This window comes from Symphalangus syndactylus, chromosome 1, assembly GCF_028878055.3.
Source record: "Symphalangus syndactylus isolate Jambi chromosome 1, NHGRI_mSymSyn1-v2.1_pri, whole genome shotgun sequence".
NCBI lineage: Eukaryota > Metazoa > Chordata > Mammalia > Primates > Hylobatidae > Symphalangus > Symphalangus syndactylus.
In genome coordinates, this window is record NC_072423.2 from 84,647,393 (window position 1) to 84,667,616 (window position 20,224).

Here is a 20,224-nt window from a genome sequence, read left to right on the forward strand (position 1 = left end):
TCATCTTCCCTGAAATGACGTTATCTCTTCCCCAAAGTCAGGCCATTTTCTTCTCTACCAAGTGACTCTTGGGTCTTTATAAGCACAGTATGGAGAGTGTGTGCTGATTGGATTGTGAGTGTGAAAAAGAGGTGAAAGCAAAGACATCACTCAAATGTGGGCACAACAGTGTAGACAACCAATTAGGAAAGGGAAAGTATATGTGAAATAGGTGAAGTATGGGGATCAATCAGTGGAAAGTATGCCAAACAGGAAGACAAGTTCTCAATCCAGTCCAAAGACTTAACTTGTAGCTTGGCTTTCAGGCTTTAAACTGTCTTTGGCTTGGAGGTGGGGTTTCACAGGGTACCTGCCCCTATCTGCCTAGGCATTTGGCTACCTTCTGTAGCTATTAGACAGTGGTACCATTGTTCTAATAACAAAGCTGGACTTTAGTCTCCAAACACCTATTTTTTTTGGCAATTTTTCCTTCTTAGAAATTTGTTATCTGTCAGTTACTGTCCCAAGAATGCTCATTAATCTTGGGACCAAGAGCGGAATAACCTCTTTAGTTGCCTGGGCTACACAAATGCGCCACTTTCTTATACTGGGAGCCACAGAGTGCTTCTTTCTGGCTGTGATGGCCTAAGACTGCTATGTGGCCATTTGTAACCCTCTGCACTATCTTCTCTTCATAAACCATGGGGTCTGTACCCAGATGGTGGCTGGCTCCTGGATCACTGGAACTCCTGTCTGGATAGTGCAGACATTCCAGGTTTTCTCTTTGCCATTTTATGGTTCCAAACAAATCAAGCACCTGTTCTGTGACATTACCCCAACACTTACACTGTCCTATGGGAACATGTTTTTGAATGAGATGAATCTCTGTATAGGTACTGTGTTGCATGTCATGGCTCCATTTCTGTTGATACTTATCCCTGGAGGCAAAATTGTCTGCATAATCTATAAATGGCCATCAGCTACAACTATGAGTTGTGTCAAAGTTTTCTCCATCTGTTTATCTCATCTCACAATTGTGGTATTGCCATTTGGATAAGCCTTTATTACATATTTAAGACCCCAAACCCATCATTCAGCAGGAACTGACAAAATGCTTTCTCTTTTTTGTACTATTGTGACTCCATTATTAATTCCATGACATATAGTCTAAGGAATAACAATGTGTAATGGTATTGAAAAAAAAAATCACTATCATGATCTTGTTTTCTTATATATCTAAATTGAAATTTCAAAAGATTTATGTTTTTAGCTGTGTTGTATTTCTTATCTGTATCTAGAGTGGTAAGTATTTTCAAATTAAACTTATTTTTAATTTTGAAAGATGTTTCTATCTTAGGTTATAACAACAATGTATGTGTCAACAAATAGCAAATCATTCCCCTGGTAATTTTATAATTTTTTTGTGCAAGTTCTTCTTTTAGTAAAATCTTTTGACAAGGACTGATGTAATAGACTCAGTTGTAATAGGAACTCTATTATATGCTGTCGTGGATATCATATCATGCATTTCCATAGATTCTTAACAGTCCTTTTTAAAGGCAAGTTGAAATAGATGTTATATGCATATATACACACACTTACATACATTTTCACCTAGCATCCACTGTCCAGAGAAATCACTTCTTAGGGAAAAAGTACCTTTTTTTTGGTAATGTACTTTCACAAATGATGTTGTTATATAAGAGCAGTAAATATTAAGCATAATTTATGTATAAATCAGACTAAACATTTCTACATGCTATAACTCTGTAACTTGATAAAATATAAATTTTATTAAAATATATGCACATAATACAAATTTTATTAACATATATGCATACAATAAGAACTTGAAGAAATAAGTGTGGAGAAATTAACAATTTTAATTGAATATTGACAATTTTTTTCTAAATATATTTTCCTGGAGATGATACAGTGATAGGAAAATTAGAAAAGAGAAAATAATTTTTTATAAGAATATCTACTATAAAATAAAAGATACCACCCAGGTAACTTGTACAACACATATATACACAGCAGTCAACAGACATAGGAAAAATGCTCCAAATCACTAATCATCAGAGAAATGCAAATAAAAACCGCAATGAGATACCATCTCACACCAGTCAGAATGGCTTTTGTTAAAAAGTCAAAAATCAACAGATGTTGGTGAGGCTGCAGAAAAAAAGTGAACTCTTACACAATGTTGGTGGGAATGTAAATTAGTTCACCCACTGTGAAAAGTAGTTTGGGGATTTCTCAGAGAAATTTGAACTACCATTTGACCCAGCAATTCCACTACTGGATGTACATCCAAAAGAAAACAAATTGTTCTACCCAAAAGACACAAGCACTTGCATGTTCATTGTCACACTATTCACAACCGCAAAAACACAGAATCAACCTAGGTGCCTGTCAACACTGGATTGAATAAAGAAAATGTGCTCCATATACAACATGGAATACTACACAGCCATAAAAAGAATGAGATCATGTCCTTTGCAGCAACATGGGTACAGCCGAAGGCCATTATCCTAAGCAAATTAGTGCAGGAACAGAAAACCAAATATTGCATGTTGTCACTTATATGTAGGAGCTAAACATTGGGTACTCATGGACATAAAGATGGAAATAGACACTGGGAAATACTAGTGAGGGGAAGGTTTGAAAAACTAACTGTTGCCTACTGTGCTCACTACCCGGGTGATGGGACCATTAATACTCCAAATCTCAACATCATGTGATATATCCAAGTAACAAACTTGCACATGTATCCCCTGAATCTAAAATAAAAGTCAAAGAAAAAGAAAATGATGAATGAAAATATAATAATATTCATTATAGATAATATAGAGTAAAATATTCTTTTACTTTTTTGTTTTATAGAAAATTTTCAGTATACTACAATTAACCTGTGTTATCACTGTAATAAGTAAAAGCTAACAATAAACATTGATTCTTTGTGGGTAAAGAAAATGGTAATAGTTGCTTGGGCTATATCCCTATTAATTTTGATACAATTAAACTCGTTCTTTTTTAGTATTTCATGTTTTTCTAATGAACTTTTCATATATGAAAGCAATAAGTTTCTGAGAAGCCACTATCACTAGGATTTATATTTTAAAAAGACTGTTACAGAGTTTGCATCTGCTTGAAAAGCTTTTGCCCATAAGTAAATAAAGTCAGTTCTGATCACATTTATTTGTACATACCTAACTCTAGCTAGATAGGCCCTAAATATAATAACAAATATCCTTATAAGAGGGTTGTAGAGGGGAATTTGACCCACAAAAATCAGAAGAAGGCAATGTGGTCGCAGAGGTAGAGAGGAGAATGATGAAGACACAAGCCAAGGAATGCCAGTATTCACCAGAAGCTGGAAGAAGCAGAGAACAAGTTCTCCCCTGGACCCTCTGGCCACAACACAACACTGAGGACACCTTGACTTCCCATAAGTAAAATTCATTTCCCACTTCTAGTCTGTAGACTTGTAAAATAAGAGATTTATTGTTTTAAGCCATTAAGTTGGTGGTGTTTGGTTATAGCAGCTGTAGGAAACTAATGTTCATTTTAGCTCTATCCCCCAAGAAATAGGATTCTGATAATTCGGATGATTCTGATGTTAATTCTGCTTATAAATAACTACAAGAACAGTTTTTATATTTTATTTTCACATTGAAAATCAGTCAGATTTGATTCAGCCTCAAAGAGCCTGTTTATGTAAAATTAAATGAGCACTGGCAGCGAGCTGCACTATTTTTTCCTAAATGTGAAAAGGTTAAACTGCTTTCTTAGAAAGGATGACTTAGAGAACAATAACAGCAAGAGCCCAGATAATAAGAGCAAGACACACACACACACACACACACACACACACACACACACACGCAGTTATTACCAGGCCATGAAAACTGAAAATTTGAGGGGGGTCGGGGGGTGGGTTTTGAACAATTGTAGCAGACCAATGACTTCTTTGCATCTTGTATTTTAAGACGTCCTGCCGGCAGGTCTTCTTTTCCTGCTGACTGTGATGGAAAAGGCAGTAATGTTGGAGAACAATGAGACAGGGAACTGAGGACAGCGGTTAGGAACTGAGGGCCAAGCCAGACCCAGTGATTCTTGCCTGTAGTCCCAGCTACTCCAGGGGCTGAGGTGGGAGAATGGTTTGAGTTCAGGAGTTTGAGGGTACTGTGATTGCACCTATAACTAGCCACTGCACTCCAGCCTGGGCAATTTTATCTGCTAAAAAAACCGGAAAACAAACAAACAGGAACAAAGGAACTGAGGGCCACATCCTCCAACCAATATTCAGAAAGAAAATGAGGCTCTTATTTCTACAGTGGCAAGGTAATTTGGCCAACAATCTCATGGATCATGGAAATAAATCATTTCCCAATCTTGCATTGAGATCATGCCCCAGCCCCAGGCAAGTCTTGGGGAGGGCCCAGCTAAGGTGCGCTAAGACTTCTGCCTCACAGTAACTGTGGTGTTGATAAACAGGTATTATTTCCATCTTCTAAGTTTTTGATAATTTGTTACTTTCAGAAAGTACGTTAAACTGTAATGTTCTCTCTTTTTGTAAAGTTCTCAGGTTTTGGTTTTAGAGTTTTATTGGTTTCATACAAGTATGAAAATATACTATTTGTCTCTCTTATTTTTCATAATTTGAAATTGTTTACTGCTAAAATATTTAGAACTCACCATAGAAGTTTGGGTGGCTGGTAATATGCTTGTGAGACAGTTTTTAAGGATATATAGTTTTCTGAATAGAGGATAATAGTTAAGTTTTAAATTTTATCTTTTCAAGTTGAAATTCTGATGTGTCGAAATCCATTATTTTGTGATGAGAAATCAACTATCATTTTAATGTTTGTTTCATTTGATGGTGGTCTATTTATAGTTGTTGTTTTGCTTTTTTCCCCTTCTTAACTATTATTTACCTAGATGAGATTTATTTTGCAATTATTATCGCTTCTGTACTTTGGGAATCCTAGATCCGAGAATTGATGTATTTTATCAATTTTAGTCTCAGATACTATTCCTTCAACCATTATTAATAATATTAGTTTGCCCATTCTCACAATTATATGTGTGCTAAGTCTCTTGATATTTTGCCAGATAATTAAAGTCTTGGATCTGGGATCTTTTTAAGTTTACTATTATTTTTTCTCTATGCATTAGATTGGAGAACTTATATTGATTGATATACAGATATTTATTTTACTATGTTCAGCCTAATATTAGGTCTATTAAGTAAACTTTTTATTCCTAGTATGTTATTTTCACTTTTAGAATTTCTATGTGGTTCTTTCTTTTAGTTTTTAATTATCTGCTAAAATTTTCCACCTGTTAACAAATGCGATTTACTTTTTTCTAGTTGTTTTAGTATATTTATCATAGTTATATTTTACTTCTTTATCTAATCATTATTACATTTTAATTATTTGTGTTATCATATTAAATTTTTTTTCTTTATTAGGGAACATTTCCTGCTTCTATATGTATCTCCTATATTTTTCTTCATTTTATGCTTGATATTTTGTGTAAAACAAGAGTGAAGATTCAGGTAGATAATATTTGTCCTCAGAATCATGTACCTTTCTCTGACTAGCAATTAGAATGAGGTGCTAAATCAAATCTGTAGCTGCGTTTTCTCTAGGCTTTGTTGCAGTTTCAGTCAGGATTCCTTTACCCACTGACTCTAAATATTGTATTATTTATACATAGTAAAGTGTTAAAGATATTTTCTTCTCCAGTGATTTGTCTGGTAATAATAATCTTGTCAGTTCTTTCATGCTTTTGAATAAATTTAAAATGGCTTCATACAACATTTTTATTTGTTTCCAATAAGAGTGTTGGCATGAGTATCATAGGGTGCCATATTTCCAAAAGAAGAGTCCTCTTACAAGGTATTTTGCTAATTCATGTGAACTAGATTTTGCTTTGACCATTTCTCCAGGACTGATTTATAGTTAAGTTACCCTTACCTTTTACTAGTTTGATATGTATCTAGAATATAATTTCAATTTTAATTAATCTTTTAACTAGTCCATCAGAAAATTAATTCATCCTATAGAGGTATTGATAACAAGGGCAGGGCTGGTATAGAATTGGGTCTTTTTGTTTCAGGATGGTTTACTGGGACCTGAGGATGAGAGTATCATGTAAAATAGAAGTGATAGGCTATTAACATAATAGAAGAGTTTCTTAAAAGAAAATAATTCTATCTATACACACAAACACACACACACATATATATACACACACACACACATATACACAGAGTGAGAAGCAGAATACTGTTAAGAGACCTTTATTACAACAAATATCTCCTAAACCCTGAAAAATTAGGGGATTTTTCGGGATATAAACTTGTTTACTAAACAGGTGGTTGCGTAATTGTCTCTGGTGCCATCTAGTGTGTGGAAATTGTAAAACTCTGTAGGTTATGTGGCAAACGGAAAGCACTTTGAGATCATTTATTCCCAAGCGGTCCCAATGTGAAAAAGTAATTGCTGTAGAAAACCAGTTTCTTAAGGCTGGTTCAAGGTGGGTATTCTAGGTATTTGGATAGCAGCATATATTTTATGATGACCTTCTATACCACATTAGTTGCAAGTTTCAATATCTTAATATAAACCCTCTTGACTCACCTAACTTTCCATCTGGTTCCCTGTATTCTTATAGTCAACGTACTGTTAAATCCATTCAATAAGTTGTTCATTCTAGATATTGCATTTTTAAATTCCATTTAACACTGTTCTATGGCTTCCAATTTCTTTGGGGATCTCTTCACTTTTTTTTCATTGTCCAATTATGTTTTTAAAAAGCATTTTCTTAAATATACTATAATTAAAAACAAAAAAAGTTGATTGCCAATTTCAATTTGTGAGTCAACATGCATTTCAGCTTTTTAAATGCATGCTTATTCGTCATAAGGACTTGCTTATTTTTATATCTAGTAATTTGTTTCTTATTACATGCCACATAGTGACTCCAAAAAAAGTAAAATATATTCCCAAAGATTTCTTTCACCAGAGAGTTCAATCCTCTCTGTAATGAAGTTAAGGCTGATAAACTTAATCCGATCAGAAAACAATTAGGGTTTGATCATACTTACTGTTTTGGCAAGGTGCAGTATACCTCCAATTCACCCTATGTCTAAGGCACGTTCGTTCCAGCTTGCACTTAAGAACTTGCACTTTCTATGGCTCCTCAACAAGAAGAGACTACAAGAATGTCCACTCTTGTGTTTTCAGAGGTTTCTGGCATCTTCAATCTAACATTACACACAGCTTCAAAATTTGGCAAATCTTGTGAAAGGAAGATAACTGTATTTGAGGCCCCACATGTACCCAATTTGTGTACTCTAATCCCATGCAATTACCACAATTTCTGCATGTTTTACAGACTCCAACTGATATGGTTTGGCTGTGTCCCCAAGTCACAATTCCTCCTGGGTTTTATATTTTCTTTAATTCTCAGAATGCAAATCCATTGCAGTTCTTTATATCCTTAACACTAAGAGATTTGAGAAAATACCAGTTTGTTTTTCCAATATTTTCTATGTCTTTAGTCTATTACATGCTAAAATTTGAATTTAAAATATCGTGAATAGGAAGTCCTTCATTTGTTGGAGATCCTCCCATCAGTTTTGGCATTTCAGCACCACATAATTGCCAAAAACTCTGGACAAACCCACGTTCTATCTCTTACTCGAACTCATAATTGGTAAATACCTACAGTGGCATATGCAGGTCTTCAGCTGACTTCTAAATAGTTATACCTTTTTTTGAAGTATACTCATTCTAGTACATGTGATGAGTGTATACATATGATGCAACATCTAACTCCCCAAATATCATCAAAATAACAATTTCATAAGAAAGCCTTTTATTGCTTACCCTGGTAAGGGATAATACCACCTCAAAAAGTTTTGACAGTGTCTTGGGATAAGGAAAGGCAGGAAAATAATTTATTAATAATTGGACATTTGTTTTGAGTTTTTCCAAGCAAAGGTTTGATTGGATTAGATCAAGATATGGCAGTCCAAGTTAGTGGAAATAGCAAGGCAAGGGCTTTGAAGCAAGGAATTGAAACAATCCGGGGAATAAACATTCTGCTGATGTTTCTCATTGAATAATCCATGGGGTGTTCAGAAAATATTTGTAATAAGAAGCCAGAACACTTGCCTAGGCAAAATCTCTAAAAAAAATAAAATAAAAACTAGGATGTGCGAATGAAAATAAAGGAACTTCAGAGTCATAATAATGCGACTTTAGGTGTGGTTTTCTTTTTTTTTTTATTTATTATACTTTAGGTTTTAGGGTACATGTGCACAATGTCCAGGTTTGTTACATATGTATCCATGTGCCATGTTTATTTCCTGCACCCATTAACTCGTCATTTAGCATTAGGTATATCTCCTAATGCTGTCCCTCCCCCCTCCCCCCACCCCACAACAGTCCCCAGAATGTGATGTTCCCCTTCCTGTGTCCATGAGTTCTCATTGTTCAATTCCCACCTATGAGTGAGAACATGCGGTGTTTGGTTTTTTGTCCTTGTGATAGTTTACTGAGAATGATGTTTTCCAGTTTCATCCATGTCCCTACAAAGGACACGAACTCATCCTTTTTTATGGCTGCATAGTATTCCATGGTGTATATGTGCCACATTTTCTTAATCCAGTCTATCGTTGTTGGACATTTGGGTTGGTTCCAAGTCTTTGCTATTGTGAATAGTGCCGCAATAAACATACGTGTGCATGTGTCTTTATAGCAGCATGATTTATAGTCCTTTGGGTATATACCCAGTAATGGGATGGCTGGGTCAAATGGTATTTCTAGTTCTAGATCCCTGAGGAATCGCCACACTGATTTCCACAATGGTTGAACTAGTTTACAGTCCCACCAACAGTGTAAAAGTGTTCCTATTTCTCCACATCCTCTCCACACCTGATGTTTCCTGCTTTTTTAATGATGGCCATTCTAACTGGTGTGAGATGGTATCTCACTGTGGTTTTGATTTGCATTTCTCTGATGGCCAGTGATGATGAGCATTTCTTCATGTGTTTTTTGGCTGCATAAATGTCTTCTTTTGAGAAGTGTCTGTTCATGTCCTTTGCCCACTTTTTGATGGGGTTGTTTGTTTTTTTCTTGTAAATTTGTTTGAGTTCATTGTAGATTCTGGATATTAGCCCTTTGTCAGATGAGTAGGTTGCAAAAATTTTCTCCCATTCTGTAGGTTGCCTGTTCACTGTGATGGTAGTTTCTTTTCCTGTGCAGAAGCTCTTTAGTTTAATTAGATCCCATTTGTCAATTTTGGCTTTTGTTGCCATTGCTTTTGGTGTTTTAGACATGAAGTCCTTGCCCACGCCTATGGCCTGAATGGTATTGCCTAGGTTTTCTTGTAGGATTTTAATGGCTTTAGGTCTAACATATAAGTCTTTAATCCATCTTGAATTAATTTTTGTATAAGGTGTAAGGAAGGGATCCAGTTTCAGCTTTCTACATATGGATAGCCAGTTTTCCCAGCACCATTTATTAAATAGGGAATCCTTTCCCCATTTCTTGTTTTTGTCAGGTTTGTCAAAGATCAGATAGTTGTAGATATGCGGCATCATTTCTGAGGGCTCTGTTCTGTTCCATTCATCTATATCTCTGTTGTGGTACCAGTACCATGCTGTTTTGGTTACTGTAGCCTTGTAGTATAGTTTGAAGTCAGGTAGCGTGATGCCTCCAGCTTTGTTCTTTTGGCTTAGGATTGACTTGGCGATGCGGGCTCTTTTTTGGTTCCATATGAACTTTAAAGTAGTTTTTTCCAATTCTGTGAAGAAAGTCATTGGTAGCTTGATGGGGATGGCATTGAATCTATAAATTACCTTGGGCAGTATGGCCATTTTCACGATATTGATTCTTCCAACCCATGAGCATGGAATGTTCTTCCATTTGTTTGTATCCTCTTTTATTTCATTGAGCAGTGGTTTGTAGTTCTCCTTGAAGAGGTCCTTCACATCCCTTGTAAGTTGGATTCCTAGGTATTTTATTCTCTTTGAAGCAATTGTGAATGGGAGTTCACTCATGATTTGGCTCTCTGTTTGTCTGTGATTGGTGTACAAGAATGCTTGTGATTTTTGTACATTGATTTTGTATCCTGAGACTTTGCTGAAGTTGCTAATCAGCTTAAGGATATTTTGGGCTGAGACAATGGGATTTTCTAGATATACAATCATGTCATCTGCAAACAGGGACAGTTTGACTTCCTCTTTTCCTAATTGAATACCCTTTATTTCCTTCTCCTGCCTGATTGCTCTGGCCAGAACTTCCAGCACTATGTTGAATAGGAGTGGTGAGAGAGGGCATCCCTGTCTTGTGCCAATTTTCAGAGGGAATGCTTCCAGTTTTTGCCCATTCAGTATGATATTGGCTGTGGGTTTGTCATAACTATCTCTTATTATTTTGAGATATGTCCCATCAATACCTTATTTATTGAGAGTTTTTAGCATGAAGGGTTGTTGAATTTTGTCAAAGGCCTTTTCTGCATCTCTTGAGATAATCATGTGGTTTTTGTCTTTGGTTCTGTTTATATGCTGGATTACACTTATTGATTTGCATATGTTGAACCAGCCTGCATCCCAGGGATGAAGCCCACTTGATCATGGTGTATAAGCTTTTTGATGTGCTGCTGGATTCGGTTTGCCAGTATTTTATTGAGGATTTTTGCATCAATGTTCATCAAGGATATTGGTCTATCTCTGGGACACATTCAACGCAGTGTGTAGAGGGAAATTTACAGCACTAAATGCCCACAAGAGAAAGCAGGAAAGATCCAAAATTGACACCCTAACATCACAATTAAAAGAACTAGAAAAGCAAGAGCAAACACATTCAAAAGCTAGCAGAAGGCTAGAAATAACTAAAATCAGAGCAGAACTGAAGGAAATAGAGACACAAAAAACCCTTCAAAAAATTAATGAATCCTGGAGCTGGTTTTTTGAGAAGATCAACAAAATTGATAGACCGCTAGCAAAACTAATAAAGAAGAAAAGAGAGAAGAATCAAATAGATGCAATAAAAAATGAAAAAGGGGATATCACCACCGATCTCACAGAAATACAATCTACCATCAGAGAATACTACAAACACCTCTATGCAAATAAACTAGAAAATCTAGAAGAAATGGATAAATTCCTCGACAAACACACCCTCCCAAGACTAAATCATGAAGAAGTCGAATCTCTGAATAGACCAATAACAGGTTCTGAAATTGTGGCAATAATCAATAGCTTACCAACCAAAAAGAGTCCAGGACGTGATGGATTCACAGCTGAATTCTACCAGAGGTACAAGAAGGAACTGGTACCATTCCTTCTGAAACTATTCCAATCGATAGAAAAAGAGGGAATCCTCCCTAACACATTTTATGAAGCCAGCATCGTCCTGCTACCAAAGCCAGGCAGAGACACAACCAAAAAAGAGAATTTTAGGTGTGGTTTTCATTCTTACTTTCTAGGTTGTGTATAGGGATAGACAGTTTCAGGTCTCAAAGATATTTATAATTTAATCCTTTTTTTCCTGTAAGTTCTCAGTGGAAGCGATAAACTATAATTAATTATTATATCCTACCTGAAGTGGTAGTCTCATAATTTTTAAAATATCTTTTTAAATAGAGATAACAGAGGCTATTTAATTATGTATATACTATGTATCTTTCTTCTATCAGTGATCCATACATGGCAGAAACCTGATCAGTTGACTATAAACCTGATAAGTTGACTATGCGATTATCTTATATCAGATAATATAACGTTACATGTACCAGAGCCAAATTATCTTCAATGTCTTCTCAGATGTAACACTAGCAGCCAATATCATACTTCCTATCTTCCAGTTGATCTGATGTTAAAAAGAAAAATCTCAACTATGTCTATATACCTAAAACCTGTGGTTTTCTAGAATACTTGAATAATAAGTACAATTGACTTAAGTCATATGAAATTTTCCCTTCCATCTTTCCTTGCCCTCCATGTCTCTTGGATACTAAGTCAGGGAAATTTACAATCACAATAAAGAGTAGTGCAAAGTCCAAGAATTAAATAAGGATTGCAAGTGTTCTTCTCCAGAGACAATGCTACAGATACTGGAGAGAATAGTTTCTTCTTACGAACATCTTATAGGCTTGGACCTCTGCCCACAGATTCTCATAAATCACTCAACCATTATAATATTATATTATCACTTCCCTTTCCGAAGAGTAGGATTAGCAAAAGAGAATGGTTACTTTTTTCCTTTAATGAATGAAATTATAAATAATTAATTTTTAAAATTTAAATTTGTGATTTCTAAAGAAGTATATTCAAAAAACTAGATTTACGGAGTAAATTTTTAAAATGTTTTTCAAATAACTTCATTACCAAAACGATAATTACCTCAAAATTTTTTTAAATGATAAATTCCTTGTATGAGCATATTATACTAAAACGACAAACTCTCATTTTTTCTTTATAGAGTTAACTTTCAGTTCACCAACTCTATCACTATATTTTCCTAAATCACAAAATAAGTTCAATATTGTGTGCAGTTTTGTAGAAGGATCATACCACAAATAAAGAGGAAATATGAATTCAGATTTGAGCTCACAGTAATCTATTTTTCAATAGTTAGAATGTACACAGTGGATTGAAGTTGTGAAATTATTTTCCTAAAAAACAATTAAGCTGAGGTTTCTGACTATGTTTTAGTAGGTTCATAAATGGATTTTTGCAATGGATATAAGTTTTAAGAAGATTTCCTCTATGATTCTCCAGGTATAGGCTTGATAAATAAACATGCATTATACTGTGAAAAAATAGAGACTATAATTGGTGGGGTTGCACTAATTACAATTAGCTATTAAATACAGTTGTTTGAATGAAGCTATCTTATACAATGTATATCAGAATAATGAAGTTGATGATGACAACCTGTGTTTACTGAGATGACCTTGCCATTGTCCTGATACATTTTGGTACCAGGTGCTATAAAATCCTCTGTCTTGTCAGAAAACATCTGTTTTCTTTTCTTTTTTTTTTTTTTTTTTTTGAGACGGAGTCTTGCTCTGTCACCCAGGCTGGAGTGCAGTGATGCAATCTCGGCTCACTGCAAGCTCCGCCTCTCAGGTTCATGCCATTCTCCTGCCTCAGCCTCTCCGAGTAGCTGGGACTACAGGCGCCCGCCACCATGCCCGGCTAATTTTTTGTATTTTTAGTAGAGACAGGGTTTCACCATGGTCTCGATCTCCTGACCTCGTGATCCGCCCGCCTCGGCCTCCCAAAGTGCTGGGATTACAAGCGTGAGCCACCGCGCCTGGCCAGAAAACATCTGTTGATACTAAGCTCTACAGAAGCTTTCAATGCCACAAAAATAATTTATTAATTTTCAGTACTAGTAATCATAAATAATATTTTTAGAGTTTCCATGTGGTTTTTGAAAAATTTAAATGGCAATAGTTACAATTTTAAATATTTGAACTATTTGTAAAGAACCTCCACAATAAAGATGGTCCTTTGTAGAATGCCAAGTGTTAAAAACAAACTCCTCAATATTGCTGAAAATGAAAATTACCTCTTCAAATGAACACAACAGCATTTCCATTAAAATTATGAATGTATTTTTAGAGAAAATATTTACATTGGCAATAAGCCTAGTAACTATTCTCTAGGAGTCTCTCAGAAATTAACATGTTTGGAATCCTTCAATTACTAGGTCCCCAGTAACATAAGAATGCATGTAAAAGCCCTTGGTTTTATTGATGAAGTTATTCCCTTAAGCAACTGGAAACAGTTCCTTCCTCAGTAAGTGGCTTCTGTGGTTATTGGACTGGCTTTAATGGTGCAAAAAAAAAATCAACTTTTGTTGCTCTGAGAGCAAGAACCACTGATTTGAGCACAAATAGTTTTGAAAGTACATTTATCATTCAATATTGTACTGACAAGGTAATCCATCTTTTATCACCCTTTCTGATATAGCTTCCACAGGGTCTAAAATATCTTTTGTTTAAATAAGCCTTTTGTTACTGATAGGAGAACCAAAACATATCTACCTACCTTATAACTTGAATTAATTTATTTTGTAACATAAGATTGTTTTGTTATATGTTTGGAAAGAACTTATTGAATCATAGTATTTTAATAAGATCTATTTGTTAATTCCCTTTTAAAAAGAAGAATCCAAGAATCACTGTCTTTTCCTACCACTATCCTCATGCCTCTTCTCTTCCTTTTAATATTTCTCTAAACAGAATTTTTTGACTGTCAGAAGGGATGACCAATGTGAAGTTGCCAAGAATACATGCCTTGCATTTTTGGGAAGTATGTGAACCATAGAATGGTCATACTGTTAATATACTCCCCATCCTCATGCTTGCTTTCATGGGCTTTGATTTCATACACCCCTGAGTTTGAATTGTGCTGGTCAACTACATGTTGAATGACCTTGAGATACTATCCTAAGCATTAATGTTCTCATCCAAAATATGGAGCTAATAATAAGAATCCTGTTTATAGAGAACCAGTGTATCATGTGGCTTTGGAGTCAGAATCTTGGGTTCTAATCCTGTTTCCATCACATCCTAAATCTCAAATTCTCTCTTTCTTAGTTTCCTTCAACTATAAGAAAAAGATCTTAATGATAGTAACTCCATGGTAATTTTGTTAGTTTTTTGGTGACAATTAAATCAGTTATAGGTGAAGTGTTAAGAATATTGCATTACACATAATAAGCATTATACAGGTGACAATTACTATTGGTAAAATTTGACAGGTAGCTCTAGTCATAAGCTAAGAATAAAATGGCAGTGTGGCAATCAAAACTAATTTTTGATGTTATCTACTCTATCTCAGTCTCTCTAAAGAATGACACATGGAAAGATAAGTAGGTAGATAAAGGGACAGAAAGGAGGGGCAGAAAATTTTCCCTATTTAATCCATATAGAAACACTATGAGATATTTATTATCATCGTTATAGTATAGATTAGGATAATTTATATTAAGTGGCACAAGGTCACACGGCCCCCATGCAGCCAAGATGGGCATCTAATCAAATTCCTCCTAAATCGAAATGATGTCTTATATTTTCTAAATACCTTGACTATTTTCAAACAAGCAAAATAAGAATAACCACTGTCCTGCTGTAGTGCTGCATCTCGTTCACACACTTTGAGGTGATAACATAAGGCAGCACTTTGAGCACGTGATTAACCCTTCTGATTACCAATAGGCTTCTCAGTGTCTATGTCATTGGGTATTTTTATTGCTTACATGAGATAAATAAATTGTCTTTAGCACTGTCATTGTCATAATATTTATTATGTAAATGAGGCAGTGACTCAGAAATATTTTTAATTCCCATCTTGGCCCTCTCAACATGAACTATAGAGATTGATGTTTTGCTTGTTTTTTTTGTTGTTGTTGTTGGTTGTTCGTTTTTTACATATTTCCAAGTCTATCCTTCATGGTCAAAATCAAATTATTTGTACTTCAAAGTCAAGTTAAAAAATTTTTATTATTGTGTAAGTATTTTGAGACCTCAGAAGCAGTGTTTAACAGATTTTTCTGACTCAACACTTTATATTATACTACCATAACAATAAATGCAACAATTGTTCTTTACTTATAAAATTTAATCAGTGATAATGCCATATATAGTAATGTCATTTAATTGGAAGTTAACATATAACTAAATGTTTTGCTGACTTTACTTGGTCAGTCCACTAATGTTCATTGAGCATTTCCTGGAAGCCAGGGATTTCGATAAATACCAGAAGTATTGAAACAAGTAGTTAACTAATTTTATCGGCTTAGTTTAGTATGTGGACAGGGTTTATGGAATTACACTAAGCTCTTTTCTGTGAAAAATATCCTCAGAGCTGGTATTTACTGACATTTGTTTTTATTTCACTAAAGCTAATGTTTATAGTAAAAACAAAATTAGCTGGCATATTTCATCACACCACTTTATTTACTCAGTCAAGAGACATAGCATACCAGTATCTATCAAATCCTGAAAACAAAAAACAGATTGTTCTAAAATTCTTATTCAAAGGAGCACTCTATAAGTCAGTTCATTTTTAATAATATACATATTTTCTTTACTTAATATGATCATCTGTTCATTAATTTATTACTTTTTTAATACTTTAGGCCAGTTATTGTTTAATATTTTGGGTACAAAATGGTAAGCCAAATCAGACATGATCCATGCACATAGGAAGTCAACTGTTCAATGGAAGAAACAGTAATCAAATAAAATATAACCTGCAACCATGAAATACGATATTACTAAATTCTGAAATATATTTCTCAGAGTTTGTAGTTCAAAAAAGTTTGAACTTGCTTTATCTTATTGCCTATTTATTTATTCTTTAAACAATAAAATAACTTTATAATTACATCTAATTATTTTTCTTTTTTCATCAATATAGCATTGTAGGGTATTAGAAATTCTCATAAAAGGAAAACAACACAGAAGATGGAATTTACAGATGGAAACTACAACTTGGTCACTGAGTTTATTCTATTAGGTTTTCCAACTCGCCCTGAACTGCAGATTGTCCTGTTCCTCATGTTTCTGACATTGTGTGGTATAATTCTAATAGGGGACACTGGATTGTTGCTGTTGATCAGGATTGATCCTCACCTTCAAACCCCCATGTATTTTTATCTTAGCAACATATCATTTGTAGACCTTTGCTATTCCTCAGTCATTGTTCCCAAAATGCTGATCAATTTCCTCTCGGAGAACAAATCTATTTCCTATTATGAGTGTGCCCTGCAGTTTTATTTTTTCTGTACTTTTGCAGATACAGAATCCTTCATCCTGGCTGCCATGGCCTATGATCGCTATGTCACCATCTGTAACCCTTTATTGTACACAGTTGTGATGTCTAGGGGCATCTGTATGCGGTTGATTTTCTTATCATACCTTGGAGGCAACATGAGTTCCCTGGTTCTCACATCATTTGCCTTTATTCTGAAATATTGTGACAAAAATGTTATTAATCATTTTTTCTGTGACCTCCCTCCTCTGCTTAAACTATCCTGCACTGATACAACAATTAATGAGTGGCTCCTCTCCACATACGGCAGCTCAGTGGAAATTATTTGTTTTGTCATCATCATCATCTCCTACTTTTTCATTCTTCTCTCAGTCTTAAAGATCCGCCCTACCAGTGGGAGGAAGAAGACCTTTTCTACATGCGCCTCTCACCTGACTTCTGTGACGATCTACCAAGGGACTCTCCTCTGTATTTACTCATGACCCAGCTACCTGTATTCCCCAAACACTGATAAAATTATCTCAGTGTTCTACACCATTTTCATTCCAGTGCTGAATCTGTTGATTTATAGTTTGAGAAATAAAGATGTAAAGGATGCAGCTGAGAAAGTTGTAAGATCAAAGGTAGATTCTTCATGAGATAAAGCATCTCAAGATACATCTAATTTCTCAATCACATACTGTAATTGGGAACTTGCAACAACCTTACCTGTACACACACACAACCTCTTACACTAGGGATTTTATCAAGCACTTTGTTTAATGCAGCCAAATGAATTTCATAGTCCCAAAATATTTTTAAAACCATTTAAAAGTTTCAAAGTTGCTGCTAAACACTAGTCATACTGCTTTTCAGTTATTACTAGCTTGAGATTTAGCTAAAATCAATTTCATCAAGTCATCTTAAGGGATATAGTAAATATTTCAGAAAAGTATGCATGTATGTACATGTGCGTATCTGTAGAATATCTCAATTATAAGTGTAGATTACTGGATAACTGGACAAGAAAATAAGTCAGATTGCTTTGATTTATATGCCAGATCTATACCTGGCTAGTGAGTGGCATATTGAATGAGTTGCTTAATTTTTCTATGCCTCATTTATCTGTAAAATGGGATGAATATTGTACATATGCTATTGATTCTTTTATGGTGAACAGAGTTAATACAGTTAAGAGCTGAGAATAGTGCCTGGACATTTTATACACTTAGATGTTTGTTATATGTTTTTATAATATCACACACTAATTAAAATGCATGTTATAAAATAAGATGATAGAGGCCAGAATGTTAGAAAAGCAATCATAAAAAGCCAAATAATATTTTTTAAAATGCAGGTAATAACATGTTGATAACTTTCTACACCCAATGTATCATAAAGCAGTTTGGAAACATTTTCTTAGTGGCTTGAGCAATATAGGTTAATTGCAATGCAAAATATTTGTTTTACTATCTCTTTTTTTTAAATACACCAATGTGTTACTGAATGTGAGGAACATTCTTTGCTGGAATCTCAGAAAAAGAATACTATCTCTAATTTATTACACTATCCTAATTGTATCCTCATTGGGAGATCAATCCAGTACTGTGGTGGAAAACCATGCATGAAACGTGTGTTTGAAAATTGAAATTGAAGGATGTGTAGAAGGATGTGTATTATTACAAAATGTATTTCAGTAACTAATATTGTGTGCTGCAAATCATTATTATGTATGATAGTAACTGTTTACAAGCTATGAACTGGAAATATGAAAGTTTACAGTTACGCAAGCATGTATCATTTTATTTCATGTCACAGATACTGTTTTTTTCTTCATAAATTAAAAGTTCAGGACCACACTGGGTCAAGCAAGTCTACTGGCACCGTTTTTCCAGCATTATGTTCTCATGCCCTGTCTCTGTGTCACATTTTGGTAATTCTCACAATGTCTCAATCTTTTCATTATTATTTTATCTATTGTGAAGATCTGTGATCAGTGATCTTTGATGTCACTATTGTCATTATTTAGAGGTACAATGGACTGTACCCATATAAGACAGTGAACTTAATTGATAAATGTTATATACATTCTGACTGCTCTGCCAACTGACCTTCTGGCTCTCTCCCTTTCCTTTGGCCTCCCTATTTCCTGAGACACAACAATATCAAAATTAGACAAGTCGCAATTAACCATGCAGTGGCCTTTAAATGTTCAAGCAAAAGGAAGTATTGCACATCTCTCACATTAAATAAAGAGTTAGAAATAATGAAGCTTAGTGAGGAAAGCATGGCAAAAGACAAGTTAGGCTGAAAACCTGTGCCAGGATAACTGCCACGTTGTGAATAGAAAGATAAATTCTCGAAGGAAATTTAAAGTGCCACTTCAGTGAACATGAATGATAAGAAATAAAAAACTCTTATTGCTGATATGGGGAAAGTTTCAGTGGTCTGGCTTGAAGATCAAAACAACCACAACAATCCATTAATCCAAAACCTAATGCAGAGCAAAGCCCTAACTCTCTTCAATTCTGTGAAGGCTGAGAGAGGTGAGGACGACATAGAAGAAAAAATTTAAGCTATCAGAGGTTGATTCCTGTGGTTTAAGGGCATAAGCCATCTCCGTAACATAAAAGCACAAGGTGAAACAGCAAAAGCTGATGTAGAAGCTACAGTAAGTTATCCATAAGATCCAGCTAAGTTAATTGATGAAGGCTGCACTAAACAACATACTTTCAGTGTAGAGAAAACAACCTTATATTGGAAGATAGCACCTAAGACCTTTATAGCTATAGATAAGTCAATGACTGGCATAAAACCTTCACAGGACAGGCTGATATCTTTTTAGAGGAAACTGCAACTTTAAGTTGATGCCAATGCTCATTTACCACTCTAAAAATCCTAGGGTTCATAAAAATTATGGTAAATCTTTTTTGTCCATGCTTTATAAGTATAATACCAAAGCCTGGATGATAGCACATATCCTTACAGCATGAGTCGCTGAATATTTTAAGCCCATTGTTGAGATCTATTACTCAGAAAGAAAAAGATTCCCTTCAAAATTTTACTGTTGTTTGACTACACACTTGGTCACTCATCAGCTCTGATGGAGATGCTGAAGATTAATATTCTTTTCATACCTATTAAGGCAACATCTACTATGCAGCCTGTAGATCAAGGAGTAATTTTGAATTTCAAGTATTATTATTTAAGAAATACCACCTGTAAGACTAGAGCTGCCATAGCTTGTGATTCCTCTGATAGATATAAGCAAATTAAACCGATAACCTGGAAATAATTCATCATTCTAAAAGCCATTAAGAACATTCATGATTCCTGGAAGGAAGCCAAAATATCTATATCAACAGGAGTTTGGAAGAAGTTGATTCCAACCTTTGTGAATGACTTTGAGGAGCTCAAAACTTTAGTGAAAGAAGCAACTGCAGAGGTAATGAA

At 34.8% G+C, this 20,224-nt stretch overlaps 1 protein-coding gene across 1 annotated transcript; it reads left to right on the forward strand.

Annotated features, from left to right (window-relative positions):
- Positions 1 to 16,485: 16,485 nt before the first annotated feature.
- OR5I1 (olfactory receptor family 5 subfamily I member 1) lies at positions 16,486 to 17,430 on the forward strand. Its single transcript, XM_055293369.1, is given in 1 exon segment — positions 16,486 to 17,430. A coding segment is annotated over 1 exon segment (945 nt).
- Positions 17,431 to 20,224: the final 2,794 nt, after the last annotated feature.